Source organism: Oenanthe melanoleuca, chromosome Z (assembly GCF_029582105.1).
Source record: "Oenanthe melanoleuca isolate GR-GAL-2019-014 chromosome Z, OMel1.0, whole genome shotgun sequence".
NCBI classification, from domain to species: domain Eukaryota; kingdom Metazoa; phylum Chordata; class Aves; order Passeriformes; family Muscicapidae; genus Oenanthe; species Oenanthe melanoleuca.
Genome location: NC_079362.1, coordinates 51,390,256 through 51,405,327, shown reverse-complemented (window position 1 = coordinate 51,405,327; position 15,072 = coordinate 51,390,256). Strand labels below are relative to the sequence as shown.

General features: G+C 40.7%; 2 protein-coding genes across 2 annotated transcripts in view; one reads left to right on the top strand and one right to left on the bottom strand.

Annotated features, from left to right (window-relative positions):
• The window catches only part of MRPS27 (mitochondrial ribosomal protein S27), a 41,922-nt gene extending 40,016 nt beyond the window's left edge, over window positions 1–1,906 (top strand). Inside the window, exon 11 of the mRNA XM_056513147.1 lies at window positions 1,505–1,906. Within this exon, the coding sequence (XP_056369122.1) occupies window positions 1,505–1,744 (240 nt within the window). The 3' untranslated portion in view covers window positions 1,745–1,906. The remainder of the gene's footprint in view (window positions 1–1,504) is intronic.
• An 8,456-nt stretch (window positions 1,907–10,362) lies between these two features.
• MAP1B (microtubule associated protein 1B) overlaps window positions 10,363–15,072 on the bottom strand; it is a 70,572-nt gene continuing 65,862 nt past the window's right edge. The window contains exon 7 of the mRNA XM_056514047.1: window positions 10,363–14,917. Within this exon, the coding sequence (XP_056370022.1) occupies window positions 14,762–14,917 (156 nt within the window). The 3' untranslated portion in view covers window positions 10,363–14,761. The remainder of the gene's footprint in view (window positions 14,918–15,072) is intronic.

Below are 15,072 nucleotides of genomic sequence, written 5' to 3'. Positions count from 1 at the left end.
CAAATCCAAGCTATACCATTTCTTCAGTTTTCTCACTGATGCCTTGTGTTCTTACAGATGTCTCAAACAAAATAGAGACTAATACACCTAAACAAGTTTATGGAGCTTGGTTTTAGTCCATTATCTTTGAGTACATTGGCTTTGTCTTCATTCTTTATCATAAAATCAAAAAAGAGACAAAACCAAATTATGCAAGCCCCTCAGGCCTATATGTCTAGCATTTTAGAGTCTTTAATCTGCTGTCTGTCCAGTTCAGACCTCCAAGGCAAAACACAACAATGCCTTCAGTTTGTTGGCTAAGGGAGAGAGAAGTGGAGAGGACTTAAGAGGGACATAATGGTTTCCTGCCTAAGAATAAGGCAGAGCCTCCAGACAGGAGCTGAGGGGTCGTGCATTTGCAGATTGCTGCCAGTGTGAGCTCAGGAACGCTGTGTATCAGCTGCATAAACTTTCAGTGATAACTGGAAGTCTGGATATCTGCATGGCTCTAGAGCTGCCATTTTGTTTGGAGGAGAATGATCCCATTGTACTGCAATGCAAAACAAGTTTCATTCAAATGAAGAAAATATGGATGTGCCTTTCATTAGAACACATAATATAAACATTTTTGCAAGTGCTGGGTGGAGTAAAATGTTGTATTTAAAAGAAAAGTTGGGAAATTTTATTTTTACTTAATGAGTGAAAAAGCAATAAAAAATTTTCCAGTGCTGAATCATCCTCTCATTGGTTGTGTATCTGCACTTTCAAGGCATTAATCAGAATGTTAAGGAGCCATCAGGCCAAAGATTACAGAAAGCCAAAAATAGTATTACTGGATGATTCATCATCTTAAGTGAGTTAACCTTTTATGCTGCAGGAAATCTAGATAAGTAAAGCTTAAGAAAGAAAACCAGAGTTCCTTACCAAGGCATTGCTCTGTTTCAGCGTAGAATATCCCTGAAAAAATATCTCTTGTTTTAACAGTGTTGTATAATCTGTGTAAGTGTAGTCACATCTGAGATACAGTAAGTTGGGAAGAAAAATTGTGAGGGTTACTTAGTATGTTCTTAGAAAGAGAACATTTGAAGTGATGTGCACCTGTTGGGAAGGATGCTGATATAGGCAGTGTGGGAAATGTCTAAATTATATTTTGTTGTGGTTGACTGGTCAGCTGATCTTTTTTAATACCACATAACTGAACTTGGAAAAAGAAGAGAATTTGAGTAATTAATGAAAATGAAATTTCATTGATTCAGTTTAATTGCTAAAAAGACAAATACTCTAGAGGTTAACATTCCAAGAAATGGTCGCAACTACCACAGTTTAAACACTTTTCTGTGGTAGTTAGCTGGCTTAAATAGCAGCAGCATTAATAATAACAAAAAAAACGTAACAAGAATGTTGTTGTTGTTATTATTATAGTTCAGTGATACGCTGGTTGTAGAGAAGTATTTTGTGTCTGATTGTTTCGTGATTGACTGGCTTTCTTCTTGACACTCCCTACCAAATCTCTTTTTTCTTATAGGAGCTGTACTCCAAACTGCATTCACTTGGCAAGGTTGAATCTGAAAGCCTGTTAACCCTGACCACCCAACTTGTCAAGGAAAAACTGCCAGAATGTGAAGCAGAAGACATTGCAAAGCATGAGCAGAACCTGAAGAAGTGGGAAGAACTACAAGTACTTCTCACTGAGAGAGAAAGAGAGATGAGAGAACAGGCTAAGCAGGAAATGGAAGCTAGGAAGCTAGCTAAAGCATCTGCTTAGTACTGGAACTAGAAATGCAGTGGTATGCACTGTCAGTGAGCTAAAGTGCTCATCATTATTATTTCACTTCAATCATGTTGCAGGTGTGACTGCTGTATGCAAATTAAACATCCCATTTTGTCTGTTTCCTGAAGTAAAGCACATGTGGTTTAGAAATCTTCATCCTGTATATGATGTATATGATATTTTCCTTCTACCATCAGCCAGGCAAGAGATGGGATATAGACAACACAAAGAAACAAAGGCATAAGGGGGTAGCTTGCCTGTGATGAAAGCTCTAGAGGGTGGAAGGAACGAAAGAAAAGAGAAGAATTTCAAACACAAGTTGTTTCAGTAGGGGTTTCTCACAGGAAAGAATGCCTTTGCTACTCTGAACTGCAGACACTAAGAGGATTAACATATATTGATTGCATTTTTTTCTTTTTCCCAACTCATTTGGAAAATTCAAGCTACCATGCATGGAACTGGAAGCCTAACTTCAGGCTTTTTTAAAACTACGAGGACTTTCAGCCTAGTGAGTTAGCACTTGTAGATAGATTCAGATATGTCTTTACTGTAAGAATGTTAGAAATTGCTGCATTTCCTGGTGCTTCTTTGCTCCATTTCTAGTCACTAGAGAAACTTTAAATCGCTTCAGCACACACACCAAGAAACGTCATACTGCAGTGCACTTTCCTTTTATATTCTGGGCACTGTTTTGTGAGGTTTTTGACCTAATTCCCTTCACGGTCCCATGCCCCATTCTTCAGGTCAGTAAAACAATGTAACTATTCACAGCACAGGGAAATGGCAGCAGAGGAAAGAATCATAGTGCATTGATTGTGGTTGTGACGCATCAGCATCCATCCCTTCATACATTCCCACTGAATCTTGTCAGCTGCAGCCAGAAACTTTTTGGAGCACATAGTGGGACATGGTCCTTTAAAACAGGGAGACCAGAACAACAGCCCTGCTGTAATTGCAGTTTGTTAAGGCAACAGCACTGCTGTCTCAGTGTGCTTTTCCACAGGGTCCAAATATGCATTTCAGGTTTTTTTGTGCATCTATCTAGTTTTGCAGTTTTATCACTGCAAACCCACTGTAAATCCAGTGAGAACCTGTGAACTTGTTTAAAGTGTAGGAAGGCATACATGATACACCAGATGCCTTTCTTAGAATTCCCAGCAAACACACTCAGAGCCTGATTGTTCTTGTCCAGGAAACTTGATACTAAGGTCCTTGACCCCATCTTGTCAGCAAGTCCTGTCGTTTCTCCCATAAAGCAATAAAGAGTGCTGTCTCCAGCCAAATAAATGGATGGTTTTGTGGCTTGTCTAGCAGTGGAGTTTCCTGGACTTTTGAGAAAAGTCTCCTGTTATTTTTTTTATCTTTTTTGGTCTACATGCTTTCTGATTGCTAGGAGAAGTTAGGGAGCCTTAAGGAAGGGTAGAAGGCCAAATATGCTGCTAAGAACAATTTCCTTAAAACTGGTGGCTTTAAAGAGGTCATAGTCCCTCCTAACTGAGATACAGGAGAATGTAGTGTCCCCTCCCTGAACACATATTTTTCAGTTCTTCAGTTTCAGAACATTGGCTATAGCTCCAAAGGTTTTGCGATACTCCTGCATCCAAAGTCTTCAATGAGCTTATCTCTACAGGTATCAGCTCTTGGGATCTTCACTACACTACAGTTTTACACATTTCTCCCTAGATATTGTTGGCCTCTTGGCAGCACAAGGAGCCTGTTTCTGGGGGCACTCTACCCTCCCTTCCTCAGCCCACTGGTAGATACACCAGGCTGCTAATGCTGATTGAGCTCCAGTAAGCTGCCAGCTGCTGTGTCCCTGCTGTCTCACAGGGTTGGCTTCACTTTCCCCCATAAGTACCCCCCCTCTTTTCCATTTATTTAGACTTAACTATTACAGCAATAGGAGAAAAAAAATCCTCCTGTGAGTTGAGTAGCCTGTTAATGAGTATTATAGGTTGCCTCTTCGCTTTACTCCAGGAATGTGAGTTGGAATCCTCTGACTGCAGTTGAAAGCATAAACTTAAACCAGTGGATACAGCCTTTCTCTGCCTTTTCTCCAGTCTCCTCCTGTATCACCCTTTGCCCTGGGGAGAAGGGGATTTCTTTGCAAAATGCTTTGCAGGCAGAAAATCAGATTGATGGGGCCAGATGAAGGACACCAAACCCAAGACCTGCAGCAGAGGATCCAGATTATTTGTGACATAAACCAAAAGCCAAGCGCTCTCATTTATCTGTCCCCTTGGTATCACCCTGAGTGAGAAGCCACTTTTGACATTTTGACCAGCTGGACCAACTGCACATGAGGGACCTTATTCCATTTAGGCCCAGCTAAGTATTTCTCCATGGTCCAGTAGCTACTGTCCTGCTCCTCCCCACCACAGATTTTACCATGGTCTCCACAGCAACCGGTTTCTAATGTTTTGTCTAGCCAAACTCTTTTCACACCTAGCAAATCCTTACATGTCCAATATGTGTACCTGCACCGTCCTGAATTCTCCAGCAATCCTTATTGCTGCTTCCTTTTTGATCTCACCTGTGATTCCCTTCATGTTCCTCCTGTGTATCATTTCACATTTATTTGTTCTCCTTCTCCAAGGAGGCTAGCCTTGTCTCTGCCCTGCATCCACATCTCAGTGATGTAAGCAGCTTGGGGTACCAAGTGCTTGGGCATCCTGAGGTTTGAGGACCGTGAATACAGCTGAATCTCAAGATGCTCAAAACATGTATTAATTAGCAAATGAAGCTTGAGGGAGGGGAGGAAAGTTACTCTCCTCTTCAGTGCTCTCTCCTTCCTGCTGGTTATCAGCAAGGTCAATAATAGTAAGACAGACAAATTGTGAGGCAGCTAATTCAGAGACCAGTGCTCTTCAGGCATATGCTCATCTTCCCTAGGAAGACCATAGAGTAGCTCTGTACCAAATGCAACAGCATGAAAAATCAACAGACTATCAACTAACTTGGTTTAACTTACCTGCTTTCCTGCTTCCCACTCCAGGAAATTTAAGACTTGATTATTTGACCCCTTGCATAAATCATGTTGCACACAGAACCTGTTTTTTACCTGCTTGCTTAAAGAAAAAGTTTGAAGCAGCACCTAGGAGTGAAACTGGGCCCCAAGTAGTCAAAAGCCCTTCTGTCCAGATGCCTGCAGCCATGTGTGCTCTGCTGTGCTCGCTGTTGCCTGCTGTGATGCAGCTGTCCACATTTAGGAGGAGGGGCAGCGCAGTCATACAGCAGCTTTTGATCTGCTTCTGCTTAAATGTGAGCTCTGACGCTAAGGGAAGAATGCAGAGGCATATATATATATGCATATAAATAAAATGGCTGTATACTCTGCAAAAACAAAAAGTTCTGAGTTCATCCAGCTCTGCTCCCTGGTACTTGATTTGATGTTTGATGCAAGCTCACAACCCGATAAGCACTTTCTCACTAGGATGCTCTCAGGTTTTTTGAAACATTTCTGCTTCTTACTGTCCTGTTTCAGACAGCTGTCTAGATCTTTCTATACATAAATAAGATGGGCTAAATATTTCCTGGAGTGGACAGACCAAAATCTTTTCTAGTAGAAACCCTAGCTCATATTTTTGGAACACCTCTCCTAGAATGTTCCTTCACATCCTGTTTTTGTTTGACTACAGCTGTGATTAGGATTAAAGCTATTGTACTTTCTCCCTTGTATATTTCTAAATATTTCTAAATCACGGGAGTGCATCTTAGTTTTTGAATAATTTCCCTACTTAGTCTCCTGGTGTTTTTATAGCTAAAGGCAGGGGAAAATCTTGCAGTACATTGGCATGCATAGTCACTGAGCTGTGACAAGCAGTCCAAATAATACCTGACTGTGGTAGGTACTATTGTGTGTGGTGTGTTAGTGTGTGTGGTACAGCATTGCCAGACTTGTACATGCCGGTGTTAACAGCTCTCCTGTGTTTTTCCAAGTCTAGGAGAGACCCTTCAACAATACTAGCCAAAAGAAACAGAGGCCAATACAAATGCAAAGCCCACTCACTACATTGGTAAGAATTTGGCTGCTCTTAAAAGAAGAAAAGCAGCATCCCAATTCAAACCCATGGCAGACACCAAATATGCTGCTGCTGAGGCAAGCAAATATGTAACTCTGTCTCCCTTGATTGTTACTGGCCGAACAGTTCCAGCAAAGGACTGAAGGTCCTTATCCATTATTCACAAGAAGAAAATTACATATTTATACCCTTGCAGCTCAAATAAATGTTGCCAGAAGCCTTGCACAGATGGGCCCTATTTATGATAACACCTGACCTTGCCAGGATAAGGTTACAAGATGCTTTTGGACCTGGTCATATGCTGTGTCCTACACACAGTGCTGGTGTCAAGCACCTGTTCTAAGTGGCCTGTCCCAGCTGCTTCCCTGCCCATCCCAGGGTTCTCTGGTCACCCTTGAACTATAGGACTAGGACGATGACGCTTGCCAGGTTTGGGGGAAAGTTGGCTGGTATACAAGGGGATTTCAGACTTGAGCAGTCATCACTGTGCTGTTGAGACAGACAGAAGACAGCCTGGGGCACAGGTTAGCAAGTGTCCTCCCTTCCCCTGCCTCAAGAAGCTGGAGTCAACAGTTACAAAAGGGAGTTGCACCACTGATTTAGATTGGATGTGAGATGTGGTCTGCTAAACAGCATTCACTTCTGCTGAGGTTCCTGGGTTTATGTACAAACTACAATTCAGCCCTGCAAAGTATGTTTGAATGTTTGAGCACATCTGTGGAGAGTAAAATTGAAGTTACTTTTCCAGAAATTTAGTGATAATTTAATGATAGGAACTGTTGAGATGAGAAGACTTCAGCTGTAGAAGAGAAGCTACTGCTATACTGATGGCAACCTGAACTTGGGACTCTTTCAAAATAAAACTGTGGAGAATGAAGAATAACTCAAAAATTAGTGACAACACATTCATTCAAAGGCAACTTTAGATGCTAAACATGGTAGAAAACTGTGCCACCTACTCTAGATCAGTGTCCTTACTCTAGATCAGTGTTCAATCAAAGTTGTCACTGAACTCAGCTAGCAATTGCATAGTACTGTCTTGCTACTCTTAAACTTTTCTGATAAACTCAAGTCCACTCTGCCCATTCCAAATTGCAAATGTCCCAGGCACAGAAATAGCCTTAGAATTAGAGCCCCAGTGAAAGCACAGGACAAAATTCAGCTCTCAATATGTCTTGCTTATTGCAAATCTTGACAATTTCTCCCTTAAGGGATTTGGGCAAAGAAATTTTCAAGCCTGTTCTGATCCTGGCGCAGGGTAAGTGCTGGTCTAATTTCATCTTTGAAAACTGTAAACTCTTGAGGAGAGCTCATATTGTTTAATTGGCTCAGTGGTTCCGTTTACCTTCAGCTGTTAAAAAAGTAACACAGGTGAGCTGCAGTAAAATAGCATGAGGTTTGTAAAAGCTCCATCAAAATTGTTTTCTGGACTTTAACAGGTATAGAGGATGCAACTTGAGTGCATATATGTATTGTTATGTATATTTAGCTTTGTTTGTATTAGGGCATAAGCTCCAGATATTTCAGTTATCTTCTCTGTGTGATTTACAAGCCCAGGTGACGGACCAATCTGCAGTATGGTGTGTAAATCATGACATGCAATTGTTTTGGCAGTGAAGGTGGCACCAGAGACACAGTTATGCTTCACCTTGCCAGCAGTTCATACTGGAGCTGGTAATGCTGGAATTGTTTAAGTGCAGAGAAGCAGCTATATCAGGTGGTAAGGATCTGTGAGGACCAGTGAAAAATGCTTGTGCGTACTATAGTGTCTGCTGATTTAGTTCTGTAGTTTTCTTCTGGATTTCATATCTCAAGGAAATGCTTAACACAATAGTCAAAAAACAGCAAATCTACTGGTTCTGAATCACAGAATCACAGAACTAACTAGGCTGGAAAAAATTTCAGAAATAGGCTTTGAGAATAGCAAATCCAATGATGATGTAACACCACCTTGTCACTAGACAATGGCACTATGTACTACATCCAGTCTTTACAAACACCTCCAGAGACAGCAACTCCACCACTTCCTGGGCAGTCCAATGCCCAATCACCCCTTCAGTGAAGGAATGCCTTTTAATGTCCAACCTAAACCTCCCCTGATGCAGTTTAGGACTGTGTCCTCTTGCCTGTCACTGGTTGCCTGGGAACAGAGCCCAACCCCCACTTGGCTACACCCTCCCTTCAGGGAGATGTAGAGTCACCAGCTCACCCCTGACCCTCCCCCAGGCTAAACAACCCCAGCTCCCTCAGCTGCACTCACAGGACTTGTGTTCCAGACCCTTCCCAGCTCCACTGCCCTTCTCTGGACAGGCTCCAGCACCTCAATGTCCTTCTTGGAGTGAGGGACCCAGAACTGGATGCAGAACTGGCAGTGTGGTCTCTCCAGTGGAGACTCAATCAGTCCAGGGGACAATCCCTGCCCTGCTCCTTCTGGCCACACTATTCCTGGTACAGGCCAGGATGCCATTGGCCTTCTTGGCCACCTGGGCACTGCTGGCTCATGTTCTGACAGCTCTCTGCTGTCAGCAGTACCCCAAGGCCCCTTTCTGCCTGGCCATTGTCCAACCACTCTGTCCCCAGCCTGGAGCTCTGCCTGGGGCTGTTGTGGCCAAAGTGCAAGACCTGGCGCTTGTTCCCGTTAAACCTCATACTGCTGGATTTGGCCCGTCGATCCAGCCTGTCCAGGTCCTTCTGCAGAGCCCTCCTACCCTCCAACTGATTGACACTCACTCCCAGCTTGGTATCATCTGCAAATTTTATCATGGTAGACTTGATCCCCTCATTAAGATCATCAGTAAAAGTACAACACAGAACTGGACCCAACACTGATCCCTGTGGGACACCACTAGAGCACAATTGGATGCAGCACAATTCACCACCACTCTCTGTCCCTGGCATCCAGCCAGTTCTTAGCAAAGGGTGACCTGTCCAAGCTGCAGGCTGCCAGCTTTTCCAGGAGTGTGCTATGGGAGATGGTCTCAAAGAAGGTGCACACAGTACAACAGAGGATGGTGCACACTACTGTGGACTAGTGACATCTGTGAAAGATGAGTAGTGACTACAACAGCAGGCAGTGGTCAAGAATTGCTTGCTGAAGGAAGGACATGGGCAATTCTTATGGGCCCAGAGATACTTTAGAAAGCCAAGGAGTTTTGTTGCAATGTTGGGCATAAGCTGGATTTTTGTCACTGCAGCTGTTAATCAGAGACCCCTCAATACCTCTTTTTTGCCACATCCTGGGAACAATGGAAAGCTAAAATTTCCTCCCATCCACAGAGCACTAGAAATCAAGAATGAACAGTCTACCAGTCTAGGATGCCACAAGACAGATCCCCCATTTCTGACAGACTGGAAAGATCTGAGGAACCTTCATGTTCCCATGCAGTCTGAAATACCTCATAAGCTTTGAATTTGTTAAATTTGAATTTGTTAAGCTGTGTTGAAGAAAGAAGCTTTCATGTGGCATCTCCAGCAGCAAGTCAAACACCACACACCAGGCTGGCCTGGCCCCTTACACCTATGCAAATCCAGAACTTTGCTGTGCAGCTGCAAGTAAATAACTGGGATTGAAGCTTGACCTGGTCTCCTTTGCCCAGTCATTTCAATATATTTTATGTAGCATTAGTTATCGCAACTTTTCAGCTCAGAAAACCTTGATGCACACATACGCGGAATTATACTTAGGATGTAAGATTTGCAGCACTTGACTTCCCTCATCTAGTCATCATTTTCTTTATCTCACCATGCTCAGCCCAATTCAAGCCAAGTACAGCATTTCTTATTGTCATAAGAAGCTACAAATAAACCCCCTTGGACTTTGGAGATGATTAAGAGGCTGCAAAGGAAGACTGCTCTCTGAGGGTGAAGGAAATCCCACAGGACCTCTGCTTCTTCTGGGAGTGAGTACCCCTTGCATTTTGCTGCCCCAGCCTTAACCTGCTTTTATGCCATCACCATTGACTGCTGCACCTCAGTACAGCAGGCATTGTAGCAGCAAGCAACCACAAAGGCAGAAAGCCTTATCTTACAGCATCCCTCAACAGCAGTAGAAGAATTCTAATGTAAAGTAAAAAACTGAACTGATGACTCAGCTTCCCCAAATGTTCTGACCCCTCTACTAATCTAGATGTATGGGCAGCGATGGTCAGGAAGGATCCATGACTACTGGAGACAAGCTGCACTCTTGTTGAACTGCTACAACTTTGGAAAATACCTCAGGGTGGGCTCAGTTTGAGGTAACTTTATTTGGCACCATCTGTGACTGTGTACTTACTGAAAATGAGGTGTTTTCTCATTCTGCTGAGGAGTACAGAAATGAGAACAACAAAGAGAAGCCATGCCATGGTACATCATGGTAATGTTTTACACCACAAGATAGAAGTATCCTTCCACATTTATTTTCCAGTTTCTAAAGAGAGACTGGGGTTTGTGTGGCATTCAAATAATCACTGATCTTCAGAAAAAAACCCATATACTAGGTAATCATGACTAAGAGAAAGGGAGAACTTAAAAATACATACATACACAAAGACAAGAAACATGTCAACACCACTTTACCACTTTTGTATTTTATTGTGGAACTGAGTTTGATTCCTTTACATCAAATATCCTCAATGGAAGAGGGGATATTGCACACAAATATCATAAAAGCACTACATATTACTTTCACTGGAAACTAATTTTCTACATTAGATATGACTGGATAGAATAGAAGTGATGCAGGATTATAAGACATAATACCATACACAGCTGCAGACTGACACAAACACCATTCAGAACAAGAGAGAGGAGGTGTGTGAGGTGCTTCTCAGCCAGCCACAAGACTTTCTTTCCATAGTTTGGAAGATAATGGCTGCATGCAAATGCGTGAAAGCATATTTCAGATTTTGTCTTTTACATTGAGATTACAGCCCAGTCTTGAAGAGGTAGCTCCTGCCATCTGGAGCTCTTAGTTAGCTTAGTAGAGAGAAGCTGCTTCTTAAATTTTTTTCTTTCTATATTTTATGCCATTGTTTTATTTAGTTACTAATTTTTTTTTTGTAAAGTCACAACAAACAAGGTTTTTCTTTTTTTTAAATTTTAAATAGTAAACATTTTTAAACCAGGTGACTAATATAATTGCCTTCTAAGAAATGCTTATCCCTAATTGATTTAAGTGTTTTGTTCAATTATTAAGTGAAAAGATGAAAGCTTTTCTTTCAAGTGTAAACATTATATTTTTTTTCATATTCTAGTAAATCCAGACCAAGAAAATTACTATTTCTCTCAAAAACATCATTACTGAGCAAGAACCTCTGGCGACAGATGAACAAAGAGAAGCGCATGACAGAAATGTTCCAAATGCACAGCAAGTGCTCTTTGGAGTTCATTTGCTTGTGTTGGGAGGGATTGAAAATTCAATTAACAAATTTATTAAATCTTAGTAAAAGAGTACCAGAACTCTCCTAAAATGCATAAGCTATCATAGACAATTAAAAAAACCCCAACATTCATATACACAGTTATCTCCATTCACCACAGTATGTAAAATAAGTAAAAAAAAAATCAAAAGTGATTTCTATGAAAGATGGGGTGAAAATAGAGGTCAATGAGTCAGGCCCACCACAGGACTTTGAAAAGGCATGCAAGAGAGGCCCTGTCCAAGTACAAGAGTGGGATGGGATCCCCAAAGTTAATTCTTCATTGAATTATATGAAGCATTATATTAATAGCATAAAGATCATGACTGGGAATGCTGTTATGGGTAATACCATCATTGAAATGGAGTGTTCTTAGCACTCAGATATTGAATCTTTACAATTAGAGTAATCAATAACAAACCATGCTCCTAGAAATCTATGCTGATCAACAGCACTCATCGTTAATGTACACAGTACATTTTGATGACTGTTACACTAAACTAGTTGTGTAGTACTAGGATTAGCACAGGTAGATTAGTTCCACAGGCAGGAAAGTCATTAAGGGCAAGAGGAGCTAAAGGAGGAGCTCATCGCAGTGTTGAATCTAGGTGCCATTGCCATTTGGAAGAGAGTGGATGGAACAGGCATTACAATTCCTCAGAACAGCCAGACCAGGACTTGTAGCAGCAAAAAAAGCAAATGTACATGTTAAGGTTAACTGCAACTGTCTAATTATCATTATTATTTCAGAAGTAAAACAAATGCTTCAGCCATCATAAACTTGCTTGGGCATATTTAAGGCTTGATTCCAATTTAATTTACAGTAGGATCAGATGACTGTAGCTTCCCTGACAGTAGTGAAATGCTCCTGATTCACAGGAGTAAGTGGCATAAGTGAGATTAGTCACAAGACCACTGCTGTACTTAAAACAATTTTCTACCAAAGCAGAGATACAAACCATTTCAGGTGTTGTCAGAAAAGCAGAAAATCTGTTCCCACCCACTCAAAAGGTTTGAATTCTGACCTATATAATAAAGTAGACAAATCAGAAAGAATTGTAGAAATAGTACAATTATTCTGCCAAAAATTTTGCCCATATCTTTGTAGACTATGTATTACAAAAGCATTTTTAAGTGAATGACATGAGCCCAGCAAACATGCTTGTTTTCACATTACATTTCCATCTGCCTTTTGTGCCATAGTCACTCTGAGTTATTCTTGACTACTTAAAAGGTATAGCAATAAATAAAACAGCATTGCTAGAGAAACCTAAAAAAAAAGAGAAGACATTAAAAATAAATCAAAACCCCAACCACTGACAAACAGTAATTCACAGCATTAAATGGGCATGAGAAGCCCACATTTACAAGACCCTAAACCAGTATTAAAAAACCCTCATAAAAAGTAGGAGTGCAAACATACATCTATTAAACAAAAATATCCTAACAACGTAAAATTGAAATAAATTATAAGTAAAGAAAATAAAATGAGGTCATAGTTCACTACATTGTAAAACTTGATACCAGACATAATCGTGATTTCATACAACCAGCACATAAATCCGTGCTGGAGGCCTTTACACCTTCTTAAATTCAGATTTGCAGACCTTCTGCAATGCAACAAGGTTTTTAAAATTGGGGTAAAACTTCTGAGACTCAAAAATCCAAACTGTCTTAAATCACAGAGCAGTGGTGGTGTTCCTTTGCAAGCAGTCTAGAGAATGAAAAGAAAGGAGACACGAAGAGGGAAAGGAAGAAAAAAAGAGCAGTAAAGGAAGAGGCAAGGAAAGTAAGAGGAAAGGAAGTGAAAGAGTAAAAAAAGAGGAAATGAGAGGAGAGAGCAGTAAAGCAAAGAGAAGGAAAGAAGGAAAGGAAAAAATTGAGCAAAGAGGGAAGGAAAGGGGAAGAGAAGGGAAAGGAAGGGAAGGAAAAGGGAAGAGAAGTGACTTATTCTAGCTTATTGCTTGTTCTGTCCTTTTTCAAGATCTTGTGAGGGTTGAGAATGTGGGTTTCAACCTTTTAAGTATTGGGCAATCAGCTTCTCAAATCCCATTTTCTGTCATCATCAACAGAATAATTTTACAATGAGGGTATCCTTCCATACCCCTCTCCCCAAAAAGGTATTGACAGTTGACTGTTTTCAATAAATTTTACCTCAATATCCATTCTCACTAGAATCTTAAACAACACTACTCATTTATCTCACAAAACTACTAAAAAGAATGCCTTCACCTGAAAAATTTTTCTTTGCATTTACCTGTAAATGAAAATGTTTGTTACAAATTATGTATTAAAAGTTCACACAGCACTAAAAAGAAAGGCTTCTGTACATTTGTTCCCATGTTCACTTTTAAATTAAACAAATAAAATCAAGTAAGACAAAGGAAAGTTGAACACTGTACAGGCTCACAGGTAACCTTTTCCATCATTCTGAGTGTTTCACTAAGTTTTGCAACTCTGATACTGGACACCACTTCAATCTTGCTTCCACAATATGAAAGGAGCCTTCAAAGAAAAGCTCATCTTGCCTTGTTGAGCTGTCCAGGTGCATCAATGAAGTGTTCACATAACTAATATATGTAATTCATAGCACCAAACCATTTGACCAGTCAGGTAATTTCCTAATACCACACATGTACACTCACACTTCTTTACTGGTGTAACTATGATCCTACACAGATGTTTTATAAATTTGCTGTCTCAGCATTAAAAAATAAGTGCATCAAGTTTCTTTGTACATTCAAGTCACTTTCTAAGGCAAATTGTCTACTGTATGTACTCCCGACCGCTTTGGTATTTTGCTTCAGGTAATCGACAGTGGACATGGGTGTTCAAGCATGTGGACTGGTCAGTTCTGGCTGGAGTGAGTGGGCTTTCACTGGAAGCATGCCTTAGATCAACAATTCAGCATGTTGTAAGAAAGGTTTTAGACTTCTGGATGGGGTGCAGACTACATGCATATTTGGCCTATGATTGTTACGGTGTGTCAGTATGCAGAGTTCAAATAAAAGTGGAAAGCTGCTGATGAGCGATTAGGTCATACATCCCTTCCTAGCCATGTTCTCTTTCTTTTTATTTTTGAGCTAACATAATTCTTTAAAAAAAGGATCCCCATAGTGATAGCTCATATTGATAAAAATTTAAAATTTTCTTCTCATGAGAGAACATAAGCAGACTGTAGTAAGCGATACATCTATTGCCATGAGACTAATGCAGACCTAATAATTTACTACTTTCTCCTCCTACCCCTCTCTCTTTATCTCTTTGTGTATCTTTAGAGGGCAAATGCCTCTACCTGGCAAAAGTCAATTGGGGTTGCTAGTGCATGGTTTCAAAATGTTCAGTGGAGATGCAACTGGTTCTGTATTTTCGCAGTAATTTGTACTCTACTATGGGAAGACTGTTATTTCCCTTAGCAACCAACAAAGACTGAAAAATATTAGTGACTTGCATCACTGTGACACAGTATAGCATTTGGCAGGTATATAGTTCAGCAGTTGAAATAGATGAGTTGAATTTTCCGAAAAGGTGTTTTCAAACTGAAGAATTTCTGGATACAAAGTTTAATCTTGTGATGCACGGTCTCATTCTTACAGCTCAATCTTGCATGCAGGAAAAGATTCATCTTGCATAACAACAGTGCTGCTGCTTGCCAAAACCATGATGTTGAGATCCTGCTGTTTCTCATGGGTCTCTTGATACCATTCCCTCATCACTTCTGAGTCATGGGTTGGGATTAAAGTCACCTGCAACACAAAATAAAAGTCCTGTTGCATGGACCACAGAAACAGTTGGTATGCAAAATGTTTTTCGAGAAGCCTCAGCCAACAAGTATGTTTCTCTTTAGGAAAGAGTGGATTTTTATGCAATAAATACTTGAAAAAATAGATGGATAAAAGGA